Here is a 19,508-nt window from a genome sequence, read left to right as displayed (position 1 = left end):
GAGGGAGGGCTGGAGAGAGCCGGAGAAAGGGAGGGAGAAAGAGAGAGAGAAGGAAAAAAGATCCCTCCCTTCTCCTTCCATTCCTCCTCTTCCCCTCCTTCCTTCTCTGCTCGCTCGGGCTCGGCCCCGGCCCCGGAGCCGCATCCCCGCCAGCATGCCCGGCTCAGCCGCTCGCCCGCCCCTGCTGCTGCCGCTGCTGCTGCCGCTGTCCCTGCTGCTGCTGCTGCTGCTGCTGCCCCCGCGCCCAGCCCGGGCGCTGGACTTGGCCGACTACACCTATGACCTGGGGGACGAGGAGGACCCCGAGCCCCTCAACTACAAAGACCCCTGCAAAGCCGGTGAGTGTCCCCCACCGCCACCACCAGGGCATGGGGGGGGGGCAGGCAGGCCTGGAGCTGGGGGGGGGGGGTGTCGCGGACAGTGAAGGTTGGGGGGGTGGGGGTGGTACGCGAGAGGAAGCGAGAGGATCCCTGCCACGCCACGGGGTCTATTCGGGGTTCGGGTTGGGGGAGGACGGTCCTGGGTGGGAAGCCGAGCCTGCCTGGTTGGCAATGCAGCGGGGAACAAAAGAGAGAGGGAGAGAGGGAGGGGGAAGTTTGGGGGACTTGTAGGACAGAAGTTTTGCTGCTGCCACCGCTGCCTGTTGCTGCTGCTATTTCTCGGATTCCAGGAGAGGAGGATTCCGAGGAAAGCTCCCTGGATGTAGGGAGGGCAGCCGCCAGGCAGTTCATTTTTCTACCCACTGGAAATTTTTTTGGCCACACTTGTGTATGTGTCTTCGCCCCTGTGCAGTTTTTCCTTTCTCTCCACTTCCCCCGCACTCCCATCTCCTCCTCTGGAGCGTGTTAGAAGTTTTCCAGTTTATCTCCATGGTCCTTGGGGCTGCCTGGCTGCTAGTGGGAAAGAGGAGAGGTGGGGAAATCCCTAAGGGCCTAATCGGGACAGGCCCCTGACCTAAGTAGGAGAGAGGAATTTTTTAAATGAATGGTGAGATTGCCCGGGATTCTTTGGGTGGTCGCAAGCTCCCACAGTGCTGGGGGAGACTGGTTAATCAGCTGTCAAAATCAATGAACACAACGTGAGAGGGAATTAACCTTTCCCCCACAGGCCAGGGGCAGGCTCCCAGTACCCCCCAACCCTAAGACCAAGTTGGTGGTAAGGAAAGGGAAGGCACAAAGAGAAGTGGAATCTTAAATATCCACTTTCCTACCCCACCGGGGCAAGAGGTTAATTAGCAGAGGTCAGGGTCCCAGGTTTGTGTATGGAGGTGTGTATATAGGGGGTGTGTGATTCCATTGTGGCTCATTGGAGAGTTTGTTTTAACCCTACCATCTAAAGGGTCCTGCCCTAGGAAGATCCAGATGGTCATTTATGTCAAAGGAAGTCCTGGGACAGGGTCACCTGGGGACAAAGAGCTACCCAGAGGACAGTAATAGCTGGGCTTTAAGATTCAGGATCCAGATCTCTCCAGAGGAGTCTGAGATGGGGATAGGGGATAAGAGGATGGAGTGGAGTAATGGAAGAATTCTTGGGGCTGGGCCAGCTAAGTGGTGCACTGGACAGAGCACTGGTCTTGGAGTCAGGAAGGCCTGAGTTCAAATACAACCTTAGACACTTACTAGCTGTGCCACCCTGGGCAAGTCACTTAATTGCCACAAAAATAAAACAAGAATTCTCAAGGCTTGTGGGGGAGCCTTGCTGTTATAGGGAAAATGGCCTCCTTCCAATGACTTTTCTCTATCTCTCCAGTTCACTGATGTGGCTGCCCTGGCAGGCTTCTTGGTGGAGGTGGACCACTGCAGGGACAGAAGGTCCCTAAGACAGAAAAAGGAGCCAGGTCTTTCCCCCACTCATCAGTATCCACATCTGCCTTCAGCTCTAAGCCAGAGTCTTTTATTGACTTCAGTTCAACAATTCAAGAAACATTTAATAAATGCTTTCTAAGTACAAGGCATTGTGCTCAGTGGTGGGGGATACAGAGTATTTGTTTATTTGGATGGATGGCTGGTTTGGTTTTTTTAAATGGCATAGTCTGACTTTTCAAGAAGTTTATAGCCTGGTAAGAGAGAATGAGACCTGTACATGTAATTCATAATATAAATAAATAGGAGAGGCCCAAATAGTGGCTTCCAGAGTATTCTTGCTGATTTCCATACTCAGTATGTTACTCTTACTCAAAAAACCTTCAGTAGCTTCCCATTGTCTACTAAAAAAAGTATAAAATCCTAATCCTGGAATTCCAGGGCTCCAGCCTACCTTTTTCTCTAGCACCCTTAATCCTCTTCCCTTACTCTATCCCATAGTCAGACTAGAAGTCTCCTAGTCCTCATTCCCCTTCTGTTCTCCTTGACCATTAGAATTGAAGTTTATCACTAGTGGGGATTTTTTTCATTCTTTGTACTTGTATCCCCATGGCCTCAAATGGTATCAGGCATTTAGGAGGTGTTTAATAACTGCTTGTTGATTGATTTGCTCACACTATAGCCTGCATCTGGAATGGATTTCCTACTTTTCCAGTTTCAATTAACTGACATCACCCCCACCCCAGCTCCCACTCCTGCCTCAACAGCCAATTTAAGCGCTTCCTCCAGGAAGCCTTCCCTGATCTCTCCTTCTTCTTTGATTTCCTCTCCCCCGCCTCCCATTGAGTAAAATTGCTCAGATTTCTCTTTGTGTGGACTTCTCCTTTGCCCAACATTCTTTGTGCTCATGTTTTCTTCATCTATCTCACCGTAAGCTCCTTGAGAGCAGGGCTTGTGTCTTAGCTATCTTGGTAACCAACCAGTGCCTGGTGCACAGGAGGTGACAAATATTAATAATGTTTGTTGAATAACAGAGCAATTTGAAAAGGACGAGATTGCTTGTAGTGCTTACACTTCATGTCCTTATACTTGGGTCCCTTCCCTTCTAAACTTGCTGGGAGGAGGGTGGAGACAGTTGCCTGGTAAAGAGGAGTCCTTGTCCCCACTGTCAGGGTCCACGTCTCCCCAGAGGAGTTTGTGTCCCCTTTCTTTGAATAAATGGATATTTCTTAAGCATCTACTAAGCATAGGGCTGATGGAATCACAAGCTCTGACAATTTAAAAAGTGTAACATGGGGTTTCCTAATATTGTAGAACTCACTGTAGAAGGGAGACAAGACACCTATGTATAAAACATAATTACTAATATACCTAGCCTGTAAGTGCCAAATAAGTGGCACCAGCCAGATGACAGAAAGATTACGGTGGGCTGGGGGAATATAGGACCTTTACAAAGTCACTGAGTTTTCCTGAACCTCAGTTTCCTTATCTGTAAAATGAGGGGGTTGGAATAAATTATTTCTAAAGCCCTTTCCACCTCTAAATGTGAGGGGAGGGAAAGAAGAAGCATTTATTAAGCACCTACTAGGAGTCAGACACTTTATGAATATTATCTAATTTGCCTATTTCTACTATTTTCTTTCTCCTTGGCTCTTCCACTGGAGGAGTTGCAGTGAGTCTAGACTTAGGTCCCCAAGCTCCAGGGATAAGGGTTTGAGTAGGATGGTGGTGAAAGAAATGGGCACTTGAAGTGACTGCTTGCTCAGGAGAAAGCCCAGGGTGAGGCTGAGGGGACAGCCCCCAGGCCACAGAGATGGTCTGACTATAGAGAATAGCCATCCCAGCACAATAACAAGCCAAGCCAAGCTGCAAGTCAGAATGGGCATCTTCTTCTTACCCTCCTATGTGGTCATTTCCAATCCCATCTCTCCACCCACCCTCACAAAAAATTATAATAATAATCCCTCCAGACTTTTCTTTCTCTTGGTGGTTTTAGCAGTCACCCAGGGTCACATGTTGTCAAGAACTTTGACTATCCTCTCTCCTTTACCTCTCATATAAAATCAGGTACCAAGTTTTGTCAATTCTACCTTCATAATATCTCTTGCATCTGTCTGTTTGTCTCTATTTCCATTGCCATCCACTTGAGACAGGTCGTTATGACCACTGACCTGACCATCTTCACTATCTTTTGTTGTCAGAGTAATCTTTTTTTCTGTATAGAGCTGGTTATGACATTTTTCTGCTCAGAATCTTTCATGGACTTCTCACTGCCCCTAGAAAAGAGCATTGGATTTGTCAGAGGACCTGGGTTCACATTCTGGCTCAGTTATGTGTGTCTGGAGATTCTGTGAATCCATTTCTTGATTCCTCTGACCATATATGATCCCTACCACTTTTGAACACCCAATACTATGCCCACAGCATGTATTCATTTGGTTTGCATTAGACTTTTTAAGTGTGTGTGTATATATATATACATATATACACACATATGTGTATATGAATACATACATACATGTGTGTGTGTGTTTTCAGGAATCAAGTTTTAACTAAACTTTGTATCTTCCTCAATGCCCAGCAAAGTGTTCTGCACATTTTGTTGTAGTTCAGTCAGGAGTTTTCTTGGCAAAGATACTGGAATTTCCTTCTCCAGCTCATTTTACAGGTTAGGAAACTGAGAAAAACAGGGTTAAATGACTTGCCCAGGGTTAAACAATAACTGAGGCCAGATTTGAACCCAGGAAGATGAGTTTTCTTGACTGTAGACCCAGTACTGTATCCTCTGTGCTACCTAACTGCCCATTCTATACGTTAATAGGTGCTTAATAAATGTTTGTTGAATTGAACTCATGACTGATCAGCATGGCCAGTGCCTACTATCCAGTGAAAGATCTAGTATAGAATGTTAGCACTCAAATCATCCAGAAGTCCATCTAGGACTTCTGTCTATCAGTTCACACCTAGATGTGCTCAGGTGATACTATATTCTCTGATACCATATGTTCCCTCCCCTCCCCCCACTTCTTTTGCTTTTCCTTCATTCCGCCCCGCACCCCTTCCTCCATCCCTGCTGTCTCTATACCCCAAGGGTCAAGGACTGCTTGCATACTCAATGTCTAGCTACCTTTTCTGTCTGGCTCTGTCTTCCAGTGCTGTGCCATTTCTCCAACAAAGGCAAAAGTCTTGACTTTGAAATTGATGGAGGGGGTGGTGGTAGCAACATGCCTTTGCCTCCTAGAGACAGAACTTGCTTCCCTGTTCAACTCTACACCCTCCTCCCTCTTTGTACATAGCGTAGACAAGCTTGCAGTCTCAGAGAGCTGACAGCCCTATCAATAAGATGGAAACATCCTTGTGACTGGGTTGTCCTGGGGATAGTCAGATCCTATAGCCCCACCCCCACCATCACTACTCTTGCCATCAAGACAGCTTTGAGAGAGATCCCCTAAATGGAATCCAGGGCATTTTTCCTCCCTTGGGGAGGATTCTGGGATAGTTTGAAGGATGGTTAGATCATCAATTGAGAGCTGGAAAGAATCTTAGAAGTCATCTACTGAGTCCAACACCTTCATTTTTTACTGTTGTTTTTAATACATTTTTTTAACGTCTTCTGCATTATGTATATCACCTACATTTCCTCCGTATCTGTTCCTCTCTTCCCTTCCCGTTCTTTATAACAAAGAATTTTTAAAATGAGAAAAAAGAGGGAAAGAATCAGAAAAAAAAGATACCAAAAATGTCTGAGGTGACGTGATGTTCGACTCCTTCGGAGCCTCCTTTCTTCAAAAGAGCAGGGTGAGGTATTCTTTTCTATATCTGGGGGGGGTTCCAACCTTGTTCATTATAGTTTTGTAATATGAAGTTTCGTTTGTTTGGGGGTTGTTCTTTCTTCCATTTATCTTGTTGTAATTATTGCGTATGTGTCATTTTCCTGGATTACTTCTCTTTGTATCACTTTATCCGTCTTTCCATGCTCCTCTGTACTCATCAGTTCATTGTTTCTTAGATTCTAGAGCACAGGAATCTTCCATTGCAGTCATACGCCACAGTTTGTTTATGCTTCCCAGATGGGCATTTACGGGCATCTACTTAATTTCTAGAGCTGCTATAAATATTTTGGTGTATATGAGACCTTTCTTTTTATCTGTGACCTTCTTGGGATATAAACCATCAGTGTAATCTCTCAAAGTGTATAGACTTTTGAATCACTTTATTTATATAATTTCAAATTGCTTTCCAGAATGGTAGTATCCATTCACATATCCTGTGCCTGTTTTTCCACAACCCTTCCAACATTAACTATTCCCAATTTTTGTATCTTTGTCATCTTTGCTAATTTTCTACCACCCTGCCCCCCCGCCTTCCACTTTAGAGATAAGGAAACTTAGGTCCACACCAAGGTGAAGGCTCTTGTGTAACATCGCAGCTGCAGCAGCAGCAGCAGCAGCAGCAGCAGTAGTAGAAGTAGGTGTCAGAGACACAAGTAAAACCCAGGTTTTCTGACTCCAAATCTAGCATGCTTTCCACTCAGCCATACTGCCTTCCCTGTTTTATATTTTGTTTATAGTCTAATTATTTTCTTTTCCCCTTACTCTTTCCCCAAGTAGATTTTAGGAAAGCAGTAGGATGAAGTCTTGCCTCCATGCCCCACATTTCCTAGGGGTTCCAAAGCCTGGCTTCATTGCCTGGGATGATACAGGAAACTGGGGGCAATGGGGAAGGGGAAGGTATGAACCTAAGAGGATGGAATGCTAACTAGGCATCCTACCTCTATGCCTGCCCGTCTCTAGAAGCTTTATTTTAGAAGTTGGGCTGAGGACATCCTACACATAGACTCTGGAGAAAGATCTCCAGGAGAAAATGAGCAAAAGAGAAAGGATGATGGGAGAAGTTTTGAGCCAGTTGATTCACTTCCTAGAGAAGCCATATCTGCCTCTCATCTCCTGCACCTCAGCTCAGTTGTCTGGCAGCTCTACTGCCACAGTTGTCACCTTGGAGGGCCTGAGAGGAGGTGGGGGTATTGCTTGAGGAAGGTGAGGTGTATACCATCAATGAGAATCATAACTTTCCTCTCTCCATCCTTATCCCTTTGGGGTTTCTCAAAGTTTATAATAGCGTTATAAACTCATGGCATGTTAGGTCTAGAATGGACTTTATAGAACAGACTTGGACTCAGTTTACAAATGGGGAAACCAAAGTTCAGAGTGGAGAAATGACCAGAATCTGGCTCTCCCTATGGTCAGTCTGGGGCTTATGTGTTTTTTATGCCTTTTCCATTATGTCCACTTTAATTAGTAAATCAAGGCATGTTTAGTCCTCAGGAAATTGTGGAGGGAGGTGATTTACTGGGCCCTGCAGGCTTTACTCCCAGACACATTAAATGACTCACCTCCCACCCACTCACCACTCACTCCTTTGTTCAGTTCTTTTTCTTTGGGGCCCCAAGGGAGAAAGAAAAAGACTGCTCTACATCTGATATAGGAAGAGGTGGACACAGTTGATGTCTGACGGGTAGTTTTGGGGCCAGGGCAGGTATGCTTTGTGGGGAGGGATCATAAAGCCCATCATCTCAATACTGAGTAACCCAAAATTGTACCTCCAGTCCCATCCCTCCTGGCCCCACCAGGGATAGGAAGCAGGCCATAAGCTTGTCCCCCTACAAGTGGTACCCAGCAAGGCCAGCCCTTTCCTGGAGAGAACATGCAGCCCTAATCCCACACTTCTAGTCTCATCCCCAATCCTGGGTTTTAAATACCTGACTTGAAAGGTAAAATAAACGTGGCTTCTCATCAGGCCCTTCACTTTTGCTGGGGTGTTTCCACTCCTCCCCTCCTCACCCCAATCAATCCATTAATCAACAAGCATTTATTAAACTCCTCTTATGTGGCAGACCCACTACCAGGTACTGGAAATACAAAGACAGAAAGAGAACAGTCATAGTCCCTGTTCTCAAGAATCTTACATTCTATGGGGGAGAATGACAATTTGTAGACATAGCAGCATAGGTATAGCTAGATGGCTCAGTGAATAGAGCTTGGGACCTGGGGTTATGAAGATCCGAGTTCAAATGTGGCTTTAGACACTCACTAGCTGTGTGACCCTGGGCAAGTCACTTAACCTCTCTTGGCCTAATCTACTGGTAAGGAAATGGCAAACCACTCCAGTATCTTTGCCAAGAAAACCTTGTACAAGGTCGCTAAGAATCAGACACAACTGAACAACAACCTGTAATTTCCCTGGTATAGAGAACTTCCTTTACAACACAGGTTGGTACCTTCTCTGCAAATTATCATCTTAAAGAGTTGCCTGAAACATTGAGAGGTTGTGACCTGCCCAGGGTCACTCCAGCAGTGTATGTCAGAGGTAGGTCTTGAATCTGGGTCCTCTTGGCTTCAAGGATGGTTCTCAGTCATTTTTGTCATGTTATATTTTTTAAAGGAATTTTTGGGAGGGAAGGAGAGAGCACTGGCACATAAGGCAATCAAGAAAGGAAAGGGTTCCTGTAGAAAATGGCACTGGAGCTGAGTTTAGAAGGAAATAAATAATTCTAAAAAGACAGAAGTAAAGAATAAAGTATTTTCCAAGCATAGGGGTATAATCGGTGAAAAGGTACAGAGAGGAGAGATTTGGGGCCTCATGGGTTTAGAGCTAGGCTAGAGTATTATGTATGATGGAATGCAAGAAGGCCTATCTGGCTGTCCTGGAGAGGGCAGGGCCCCATAGCAAAGGGTAATGAGTCTGGCCAGGTAAGTGGGGGTCAGATTGTGAAGGGCTTTAAAAGCCAAACAGAGGAGCTTGTTTGTATTTGGTCCTAAAAGCTACTGGAGTTTATTGAACAGAGGAGACAAACATGATCAGACCCAGGTTTGGGGAAAATCACTTTAGCAGCTGTCCAGAGGATGGCTTGTAGGAAAAGAGTATGTCCACAGGTGGGTGTGTTTTTGAGATCAGAGTGATGTTTTAGACACTGAACTGATCAAATGTTTGAGTGAGCTCAGGTGTTTTCCCGGACAAGATGAAATATTTATATGATTATGTTTCCATATATATGAATATGTTATCAATAATGAATTCAGACATACATATGCAGGGATGGATGGTTTCTTAGGTTTGCTTGTATATGAAATCTTGTGTGGTTCAAAAGAAATGCCCACATTTGGGCATCACTGGGATATGGATATGCCTGTGTTATAACCCTGAGTGTGTATCCTCAGGCACACTCAAACCTCCACTGACACTCAGTAAGTGCTTGGTGAGGGGATGACTGGAGACACCAAGGAGAAGGCCTAACCCTCAGTTTGCAGCTTCAAGGACCCCCAGGCTCCAAAGCTTCAGCCTTACCTTTTCCCTGCAGCTCGTCCAGTGTTTGCTCTAAATACTCATCACCCCAGGCTACTTTACAAGCAGAAAATAAAAACAAAAACTTTTGATCCCAAGTTGAAAACAACTGACCCTGACCCCAGAATTTCCTTCCGGACTGAGGAGGGAAGGCATTGGTTCTGAAGAAGCCAGCTTTTCCAGCCTTTGGCTGGGAAGGAATTCCCTAATGGGTGTGATTTTCCTGGTTCCTTCACCAGAAACTCCTCCTCCTCTCCATCCCGGGGCTCTCCCACATCCCTAGCTCTCCCTTTTTCTTCTTTCTTGCCTCCCTCCCCCCAAGTCTATTCCCACACATTCTTCAGCCATGACATCCCATTCCATCCCATGGGGCTCCCTGATCCAGGCCTGCCTTGCTCTGAGATTCTCTGGGTAAATTAGTAAGGGCCATCAACACACAATTTCCTTGCAGGCTCTGACCTGTTCCACCTTCTTAAACTACCTCCCACCCCACAGATTCGATTGTCCCCCAGGTGGGCCTTCTCTATTTAGATTCCTTGTACCTGTCAGTGGTTCGGATGCTTAGAATTTAAGGTTCCAGGTTAGAATCATTTCAGTCCCCCCAAGGGTTCCTCTGGGCTGAGAGCTGACTAAGCATGTTTGGCAGGGAGGGACTGTAAAGTCACACACTTTTGCAACTCCCTCCTTGGAAAGTGCACTTGTGTGTTTAAGGAGATGAACAGATGATTGAGTACTCTGGAAAGCGTAAAGTTCTGTACAAATGTTTAGGATTATTATTACTGTTGTATGTGCAAATGTGTTTACATGTTTGCAGGTGGGTGCCTGTGAAGCTGCCCTGGCAAATGAATGTTTATGCATGTGCCTATACAGCAGTGTGCAGGTGAGAGTGTACACTTGAGGGATCATGGGATTTAGGGTTGGAAAGAGATCAGCTTAGATAGCGTCTAGTTAAATCCCTCATTTTGTAGGTGAGGAAAAGAGAGGTCCAAAGAATTAAATGATTGCCCAAAGACCAGACAACAGAGCCATCATTCCCTCCCAGGGCTCTTTCCGCAACCGTCCTCTGTCTCTGGAATGGGATCCACCGTTCCCAGCCCGGGCTTACTCCCTTCTCCTTGTCCAGCTTCTTTGTAGTCTTAGTTGTAGGTAATCCAATAAGGTAACCATCTCTTTGTTTCCCATGGACTAGGATAGTTGAATACAGTTTTTAGAGGGGATGAATTGTGGCTTCTGTATCTGAGTATGATGAGCTAGTCATTCTGATGGGGCTAGATAGAAAAGCCCAGGACTCAGTGAGGCAACGGGGCAGCAAAGTGACTCAATGGATAAAGTGTTGGACCTAAAGTTAGGAACGCTCATCTTCCTGAGTTCAAATCTGGTCTGAGATACTTAATAGCTGTTTGACCCTGGGCAAGTCACTTCACCCTGTTTACCTCAGTTTGTTCATCTGTAAAATGAGCTGGAAAAGAAAATGGCAGTATCTTTGTCACAAAAAGTCAGACACAACGAAACAATAAAATATTTGAGGGAACATGAGTATATGTATGAATGTGAATTTGTGGTTTATAAGGATATGTGGAGGTCCCATGGCCTGATGGAAAGAGTATTGGGTTTAGAATCAGAAGACCTGGGTTCAGATCCTCTCTCTGCCACTTACTAGCTGTGTGACTGATTATATCAGTAGCCATGATCAGGAAGACCTGAATTCAAATTCAGCCTCAGACATTTCCTAGCTATATGACCCTGGGGAAGTCACTTAACCCAGTTTTCTCAACTATAAAATGCTGATAGTAATAGTACCTACCTCTTAGGGTTGTTATGAAAACCAAATGAGATAATGTTGATAAAGTGCTTAGCATAGTACCTGACACATAGTAGGCACTAATAAATTCTTATTCTCATTAGGTGTTTGTAAATCCCACCATCTACAGAAAGCTTTCCTCAATCCTTTTTAATTCTAGTTCCTTCCCAATGTTGATTATCCACAATTTATCACATATATATGTATATATATACACACACACACACACATATATGTATATCTTCTTTGTACATAGCTGTTTGCTAGTTACCTCCCTCATTAGACTAAAAGTTCCTTGAGATCTGGGATTGTTTTACGTCTTTCTGTGTGTCTCCAGTGGTTAACACAGTGCTTGGCACATAATAGCTTCTTAATATACGTTTATTGACCAAATCCTTATATCTTGCGTCAGTGCATTCTTCTTAGTGCACCTGCCCTTGTGTGTGTGTGTGTGTGTGTGTGTGTGGTGTGGGTGGTGTGGGTGGTGTGGGTGTGGAGTAGTAGTAGTAGTAGTAGTGGTAGTGGTAGTGGTAGGAGTAGTGGTGGTGGTAGTTGTAGTAGTAGTAGTAGTAGCAGTAGCAGCAGCTGCAGCAGCAGCAGCAGCCCCACATCTAGATTGTCAGCATGACACAGTGGGAAGAATTTCTTTGTTTCTTTAAGACTGTCAGGGACCACAGGTGGGCCTTTGTGTACCTGTGTGTGTTTGAGTAAACGAATGTGTGTTTCCACAGAGCAGGCCATTTGGGGCAGAGAAATCTGTGTCAAGACCCAAGGTTAAAACAATTTGTGTAATTCGGACAGCCAAGCCTCAGCTGAACTGTGGGATGGGAAGCAGATGTCTCCATGGGCGGAGCTGCTGGGAAACGACTTCCAGCTCCTAGCTCCACCTCCCCTGTCCAGCCTCCTTGCACCCCCACCCCACTTCCAACTCACTCCTATTTCCCTGAGACAATTCTCTTTCCAGTCTCTGCCTCCTTGTTTGCTTCCCCAGAAGGAAATGGACTCTCAGTCCAGATGCTCAAGCAATTCACCTGAACCTTTCTCAGGGCCTCAATTTCTTCATCTGTTAAAATGGCCATAATTTTACTTGTAGTACCCACCTCACAGGGTTCTTGTGAGCTGTATAAACCTTTTAGCACTATCCAAGTGAGAGCCACTGTTATTACAGACTCAAACTTTAGTCTCTTCTGCTCTCCTCCCCCTACCTCCCTGCTGTTCTGTGTGAATGTTTTCCTAATCTCTCAGTTGACTCAAGTCCTTGGAGAGGTTCCCCCTCAAAACTAGGTGGCTAGACTTTGCTCTTACAGGGCAGCTCATTGAGGGAAAAGCCTTTTGAAGCTCCTGAAGAACCCCAATATCCATATTCCTCTCTTCTCTCCCTGTTTTTTCTCTCTGCTGTGGATACTTAACAACTTGTGGTGGTGAGATTTGGTGAAAGGTAGGGTTGGGGACCAGAAGGAGAGTGGGCACCAGGCACAATTCCTTGGTAGAATAGAGGCCAGAAAGGCTTTGGTTTGAGCTCCCCTGGTGGGCTAACCCAGGCCCTCTGCTGCCTGGCTCCACAGTCCAGGGAAGGGAGTGGGCAGTCAGAGACCACGCCAGCTGCGAGGAGGACAGCTGACTGACTTTTTCTCATGCCTCTCTCTAGCTGCTTTTCTTGGGGACATTGCTCTAGATGAAGAGGACTTGAAGAGCTTCCAGGTGGAACAGATTGTGGAACTCAGGCAGCGGGCCATCCACAGGGCGACTGGCAAAGCCTCAGGTATCACCAGTGCTGGACCATCGCTGCTCCTAAGGGACTGTGAGCTCATCAAGGCAGGGTGGAGACTGCCTACTTCCCAGCGGCCTCCAAAGCCTCAGGCCTTTCCTGTTCCACAGACAGAGGCCACATAGGGGCCAGGGCACAGCCCTGATGCCCATCCCTCTTGTCTTGGGTCAACTTAGTCCATGAAAAAGCACATAGGGTGGAGAAGTGTCATGGGTCTCCTGGGCTGTCCTGGGTTCAGGGACCCAGAACTCACTAGTATTCCTCATATGGTCCTTGATTTAGAGGAATCAGAGCTGTCTGCTAGGCCTATCCAAGCCCCTAACTTGCCTCAGCTTTCTGCTGGAGATTTTCTTTATGCCCTGGCAGGGGACTGTGGGTGATATGGACAAGAATAGGGACAAAGCTAACGCTCTGGGAGCACATTCCCCCGGGGCCAAGGGGATTTCTTCAGCCCCTAGCACTCATCAATGCCTGTGTCCACAGCAGATAAAGTGCCTTCCTTTCCTTCTCCGCTGAGACATCATGGGCAGATGCTTTGAATCTGGGAGCTGGGGGCAGGTTAGCCTTCACAGGAGGGTCGGAAAGTGGTCAAGATGTGGAGAATAAGTATCATTCTACTCTTCTGCCCCTCAGACCTTAGGTTTCCTATTGAAATAGTACCTTGAGAGCCCCAGGTCAAGCTCTTTCAAGTCTCCCCCCTGCTCCAAACTGGGGAGTGGATAATTCCTGAGCCTTTCCAGGGATGACACCTGAGGAATAGTCTTGTTCCTACATAGCTTCCCTGTTGACAAGAGCTCTAAGGACTCTGACTCCCAACCCACACTGAATAAGCCCTGCTAGCGCCAGGCAGTGTTTGGTCAGCCTAGTAAAGAGAGGGGCTGGACTGCCCCAGAGAGCCATAGTTCTGAGGTCAGAGAACTTGGCTTCAAATCCTACCTCTAACACTTATTTACCTGTGTGATCCTGGGCCAGTAATTGAACATCTCTGCACCTCACTTTCCCCATCTGTAAAATAAGGGAAATGGACTAGATGGTTTCTGAGATCCCTCCCAGCTCTAAACCTATGATCCTTTGAGAAGTTCAAATAAGGCGCTCTATAGAAATATATATAAGACCCTCAAGGAGCTTATTATCTAGGATGCATCAATGAAGGAACTAAGGAATAGTTAGCCTTGAGCATGGAAGATTCAGAGGGGTCCTGAGAGCGTTCTCTGAGTATTTAAAGTATCTAAATTCAGATTAGAATAGTTCCCCTTGGCCCCAGAGAGGAGGACTGAAGCAAAGAGGAAGAACTAGAAAGAAAAATTTAGGTTTGATGTTGGGGAAAGCTTCCTAACAGTTCTTGTTTGTCCTTTGTTCTTGAAGAGGATCAGTGATACCAGGAGGGGTGACGTCTTGACTGACAAGTGAAGTGAATTTAAGTGAGGCAGGGCTGTGCAGAGTCATCAGCCTCATGCTGTCCTCCAGAGTTATTGGAGACCAGGGACAAAACATAGGTCAAGACAACTGGTAATAGCCCCTTCCTAACAATTGGAGCCATCCAAAAATAGAATAGGCTGTCTTTAGCTGGCAGATCTTCACACTGAGGCTGGATAACCCCTGACCAGGAATTTTACAGAGGAGTCTGCTTATTCAGGACTCACTGGGACACTGACTTCTGTGGTCCATCCTCCTACCTCTGAGATTCTATGATCCGGGCAAGGCAGCTTGATATAGTTGGAAGCTCATGGATCAAGGAGATTCCTGTATAGATAGTAGCCTTGCACTGCAATTGTACAGAACTTTGTAGTCTCCAAAGGCCCATAATTGTCAGCCATTACAATATCACATATGTGGATGCAGTTTGTAAAACTCGCATCCTTTACAAATGTTAAATTGTTAAAAGAAGACAAGCTTGTCCTTAGATGGCTTCAGGTTCCCAATACATCTCGAGAAAAAAGTGAATAAGCTTTCTCTCACCTAGAACTCCATTCTTCTTCCCTTTTCCTTTCAGGAAATAGTTCCACCCCCACAAACCATGCTCCAGGAAGGCCTCAAAGAAAGGCCCGAGAGAAGCTGGGTGGCCGGAGCCGGGGCCGGTCCCGTAGCAGGAGGGCAGCAACATCCCGGCCAGAACGGGTATGGGCTGACGGCATCATCCCCTTTGTCATTGGAGGGAACTTCACTGGTGAGTGGAGGAGTCATGGTGAAGGCTCAGTGAGAGTAGGGGTGGAGAATGGGTGGACAAGGTCAGGTGAATTGACTTAACTTATTTAGGAAGTTGGCACCAGGAGGTTTCTGGAACCTAGTACTGACCTTCAGTAATGAAACACAAAGAGGGAGTTTATCTCCCTCTCTCTACTTATCAGCCCCTCTCCCTATTGACTCTTCTCTCTGAATTCACTGTGCTCCTCAGAGGACATAGACTCCTTTCCCTTCACAATAAAAATGGAACTGAGCAACAGAGACTGGGAACGGGAACTCTGGGCTCCCTGCTTGACTATCTTTGTTCAAGGCCACCCCTTTCCTGCTCTAAAACTCTTGTTTCACAGCTGTAGAATGGGGAGAATAAGTTTGATTACGGTCATTCTCCTCATTTCCCCTGTTATCCCAGCTGCCAAACCCCTAATACTGCATAGTAATGAAGGAAAAAGATCAAATGGCAAAGTGCTTTTAGCTGTTTAGGAGAGAAGCTGGTCTCTCTGGGCTCCTAGCTGATGTCTGACTCCTACTTAGCCCGATCAAACCCTTTTCTTATATAGGCAGCCAACGTGCTGTCTTCCGGCAGGCCATGAGACACTGGGAGAAGCACACATGTGTCACTTTTCTGGAGCGCACAGATGAGGACAGCTATATTGTATTCACCTACCGACCTTGCGGGTGAGTGGGAAACCCTAGGACATAACCTCCCTTCAGATACCACCCCTAACAGAAACACTGTCCTGGGCTTGCCCTTACTTATATGGGCAATGCTGCCCACAGGCGTGGCTCTCCTCATCCTAAAATGTCCATCTCTCTGGTCACTAGCCCCTGGGACAGATCTACCTGATTTTGTTCAGGCTCTTAGTCTTGGGTCCAGGTCCCTAAGACCTCTCCTCCCTTTATTCCCTACTCCTTTTACCCAGCTCTTGTCCTTCCCCTCAGCCTGGACTAGGAGTCTAGGCAGGTTCCTCCCCCTGAGTCAGCTGCACTCCCCCAGCTCGGGCCCTGCCCCCCTGAGCTGGCCCTGCCCCCCAGGTGCTGCTCTTATGTGGGTCGCCGGGGCGGGGGACCCCAGGCCATATCCATTGGGAAGAACTGTGACAAGTTTGGCATCGTTGTCCATGAACTGGGCCACGTCATCGGCTTTTGGCACGAGCACACACGACCTGACCGTGACAACCATGTTGCCATTGTGAGGGAGAATATCCAGCCAGGTAATCTCATCTACCTTTCTCCACTTACTCTCCCTGGTCCTATGCCTGTGACCCTAGCATTCTAGACTGATGCCTGGCACCTCTCTATTACCCAAAATTGCAGAGAAAAGGGAGAGTAGTCCATAGGCTCCCCTAACTTTAGCCTAGTTCAGATCTATCTCTGAGCAGTCCCATGGGTTCTACTCTAGGCTGCAGGGAACCAAGGAGCCTTTGATCATCCTTAGGTCAAAGAACCTTGAATAGAACAGGCCAGTTATGGAATCACTTTAGGAGTAACAACCAGTCCCACATCCCTGGACTTAACAGGACCCTTAGGTTATCCCAGAATCCAACTATCTCTGGGATGAAAAGAGGGGGACAGGGGCAAGGAGAGCTATTTTCCCAACCATTCACTTCTCTGCTGTCTCTCATCTCCTCACCCTTTTTCTTCCCCTGCCCTCTATGATCTCCATCTCCCCTTCTCCCTCTCCCTCTCTGTCTCAGTCTCTCCCTGTTTTTCTCCATCTCATCTGTCTCTATCTCAGCATTTCCTTTTCACCACCAAGGCCCCACTCCTGTCCACTTCCTCTTGCCCTTTCCCTCCTTGCTCTCTCCCCGTCCACTCTTGGAGCTTCCTCGGAGACATTTGGCCAGAGCTAGCCTGTTAGCAGGACCCTCTGTCCTTCTCCTGGCTGCCCACTACTGTGGGGACCCCAGCTGCATCAGTGCCTTATCTTTACCAAGAATCCTCCCCTTCCTGGTGTGCTAGCCCCAAGAGAGGTGTTCTGACACTGTCTTGGTGCCCCAGAGCTGGGCAGTTCCCCTCTCCTTTCCCCCTCCTCCTGCCCCCCGCATCCTTTTCCCCATCTCCACAGGACAGGAGTATAACTTTCTGAAGATGGAACTCGAGGAAGTGGAATCTCTAGGGGAGACTTACGACTTTGACAGTATCATGCACTATGCTCGAAACACTTTCTCCAGGTAAGAACTAGAGCCTCAGCCTCCAGTAGCTGTTCCCATTCTCACCTTGCTCATCACTCAATAGCATGCTGTGTTTCTTCAGGACTGACATGGGCTCTGATGGGAGAGGTAGATGGTAGTGTACGAGGATCCTATGTAAATGATCTTAGTTTTATGGAGCTAAGTGACCTTTTCCTCTAACCCCTTCATTTAACAGATGAGGAAACTGAAGCTCTGAGATGTTAAGGACTTGCCCAGCATTGCACAACTAGTTAGGGTCTGAGGTGGGATTTGAATCCAAGTCTTCTGGACTCCACGTCCTGGGCTCTAGTAACTTACTCCATGCTGCATCTCCCTAGCTAGGAGCAAAGGTGTCTTCTGGGCATATGTAACCCTAATGCCTAGAGAAATGCTCTAAGCATGTACATCCATCCTTCCTCACTTGGTATATACTCTGTCTAGAACATGTGGTTCTGTAGTAGATCTGTCCTCCCTTTCTCATAATCTACCACTATTAGATTTGTATTGCCTGCCACTACTACATTAAGTTCCAGAGAAGAACCACAAGCCCTACCTCCTACAAAAACTTGGGGAGGTGATTTGGAGATGACCAGACCCCTTCAAGTCAGTATATCAGTTCCTTTCTCATGGGAAATAGGACTTGATCTCATGCAGCTCCTAACTCAGCCTGCTCTTTCTATTTTCTTTCCTTGTCTTTTTCTCTGTCCTTGAATTTGTCCTTCTGCCCCTTGCCCTCACCCCACCCCCAGCCAAATCTCAATCTTTCTCTTTCTCTTTCAGTTCCACTCTCTCCCTCTTCCTGCCTTCTGGCTCTTTCTCAATCCAAGGCTGTTCCCAGACCCTTGAAGCCACATCAGAGACCAAAGAAAAGTGATGAGGTCATTACACCCCCCACCCCCACAAACCCATATCCCACCCCACCCTACCTTCATTCTCACTCGTCCAGCTGGATGTGAGTCAGGGACTCTGGGGAGGTAGAATCCTGCCCAATCTCTCATTCACCTCATGGAAACCTCCAGTATTTCAGCATTTCCCATTGAGAAGGGAAGGAAATAACTAGGGCCATCTGGCTCTCAAGATCTTTAGGTTATCCCCAAGGACTTAGTTGGCTAGCAAACCTTAAACCATCCAGAGCAGCTAGTTCCAGCAAGGTAGACTGCTAGGAATTGGGGAATCAGAACAGGCATGAATCAACTTGAGCAGTGGGGTTAGAAGAGGTGGAGAGAAGAAAAGAGATAAGATAAAGGCTTGGAGGCTCAAAATCTACCTGTGTTTTTTTAATAAGACTGTAGAATAAGTAGGAGAAATACCAGTAGGACCTTAGATACCCTCATCCCACCCCTTATTTTTACCTCCTTCCCAAATGTTGAGTTCCTTTGTGGCTTCTCCAGTCTCGTGGTGGGTCCAGCTGCCATGGGGTGGGGTTGCTGTCTATGGCACACTAATGACAGGGTACTTTGTCTCCACCCTTTCCTGACCCTGCTGCAGAATGTCTGAACCCAGGCAGGGTTGTGACCTGTGGAACAGACACTGAGCCTCTGCGGGGCTCCATTCACTGGTGGCACTGTATGCCCTGAGTGGGTCCCTGCTACACTTATTTCCTCCCAACATCACCATTCTGATTTTGGTTTCCCTACCCAGGGGTATCTTTCTGGACACCATTGTTCCCAAGTATGATGTCAATGGGGTAAAGCCTCCTATTGGCCAGAGGACTCGCCTGAGTAAGGGAGACATTGCCCAGGCCCGCAAACTCTACAAATGCCCAGGTGAGAGGGAAGATTTATAGTTAAGGATCAGAGCTAGAGCTCAGAGAGGAATCAGAGACATCTGTTTAGGGGTTTGCTTCAATAGTGCCACTGAGAGTCAAAGGCATGGCACAAAGAACAGAGAAGTTTCTTTAAATAATTTAACTATAGTTAAATAAACAAGTATTTATTTTCTTTGCCTCTCCTCTAATTGAATAATAACATTAAAAAATAAAATATTTGTAACCATGTACATAGTCAAACAAAACAAATTCCCCCATTGGCCATGTCCAAAAGTGTGTATCTCATTCTGCGTTTTGGGTCCATGCCCTCTCTGCCAGGAGCTGGGAAGCATGCTTCATCTTTGTTCCTCTGGGATTATGGTTTTTCTTGCATTAATCACAGTGCAGCAAGCAGAGTTGTGAAAGATGATGGGGGAGGGTGCTACCATGCAAATCTTGAGGGAAGAAGGAGGCTATTGGAGCCAAATGATGAGTCTTCAAATTGTACAAGGTGGGAAGGATCGAGCATGATGGGGGGAAACTGCCTTTCAAGGTCTGGGCAGGGAGTAAGGAAAAAGAAGAAGTGTTGGGAGAATGCAAATTAAAGCAGTACATTGAAGGACAGGCCCAAGACAGTGACTAGAAAGTTTGAAGAGAGTTGCCTAGAGGAGCAAGTAATAAGGTTGGATCTAGA

At 46.7% G+C, this 19,508-nt stretch overlaps 1 protein-coding gene across 5 annotated transcripts in view; it reads left to right on the top strand.

Moving 5' to 3' along the window:
* Window positions 1-154: 154 nt before the first annotated feature.
* Window positions 155-19,508, top strand: part of BMP1 (bone morphogenetic protein 1) — a 54,032-nt gene continuing 34,678 nt past the window's right edge. For all 5 annotated transcript variants that reach the window (XR_011972626.1, XR_011972627.1, XR_011972628.1 and 2 more), the window contains exons 1-7: window positions 155-338; window positions 12,593-12,706; window positions 14,706-14,879; window positions 15,454-15,571; window positions 15,929-16,107; window positions 16,962-17,067; window positions 18,709-18,833. Coding sequence is in view for 2 of the 5 variants with exons in the window: in XM_072634900.1 (XP_072491001.1) it covers window positions 155-338; window positions 12,593-12,706; window positions 14,706-14,879; window positions 15,454-15,571; window positions 15,929-16,107; window positions 16,962-17,067; window positions 18,709-18,833 (1,000 nt within the window). In the remaining 3 variants the exon portion in view is untranslated. The remainder of the gene's footprint in view (window positions 339-12,592; window positions 12,707-14,705; window positions 14,880-15,453; window positions 15,572-15,928; window positions 16,108-16,961; window positions 17,068-18,708; window positions 18,834-19,508) is intronic.

The sequence above is a fragment of the Notamacropus eugenii genome, chromosome 1, assembly GCF_028372415.1.
Source record: "Notamacropus eugenii isolate mMacEug1 chromosome 1, mMacEug1.pri_v2, whole genome shotgun sequence".
Classification (NCBI taxonomy): domain Eukaryota; kingdom Metazoa; phylum Chordata; class Mammalia; order Diprotodontia; family Macropodidae; genus Notamacropus; species Notamacropus eugenii.
The sequence above is the reverse complement of the archived record's forward strand: the minus strand, read 5'-3'. Positions and strand labels throughout refer to the sequence as shown.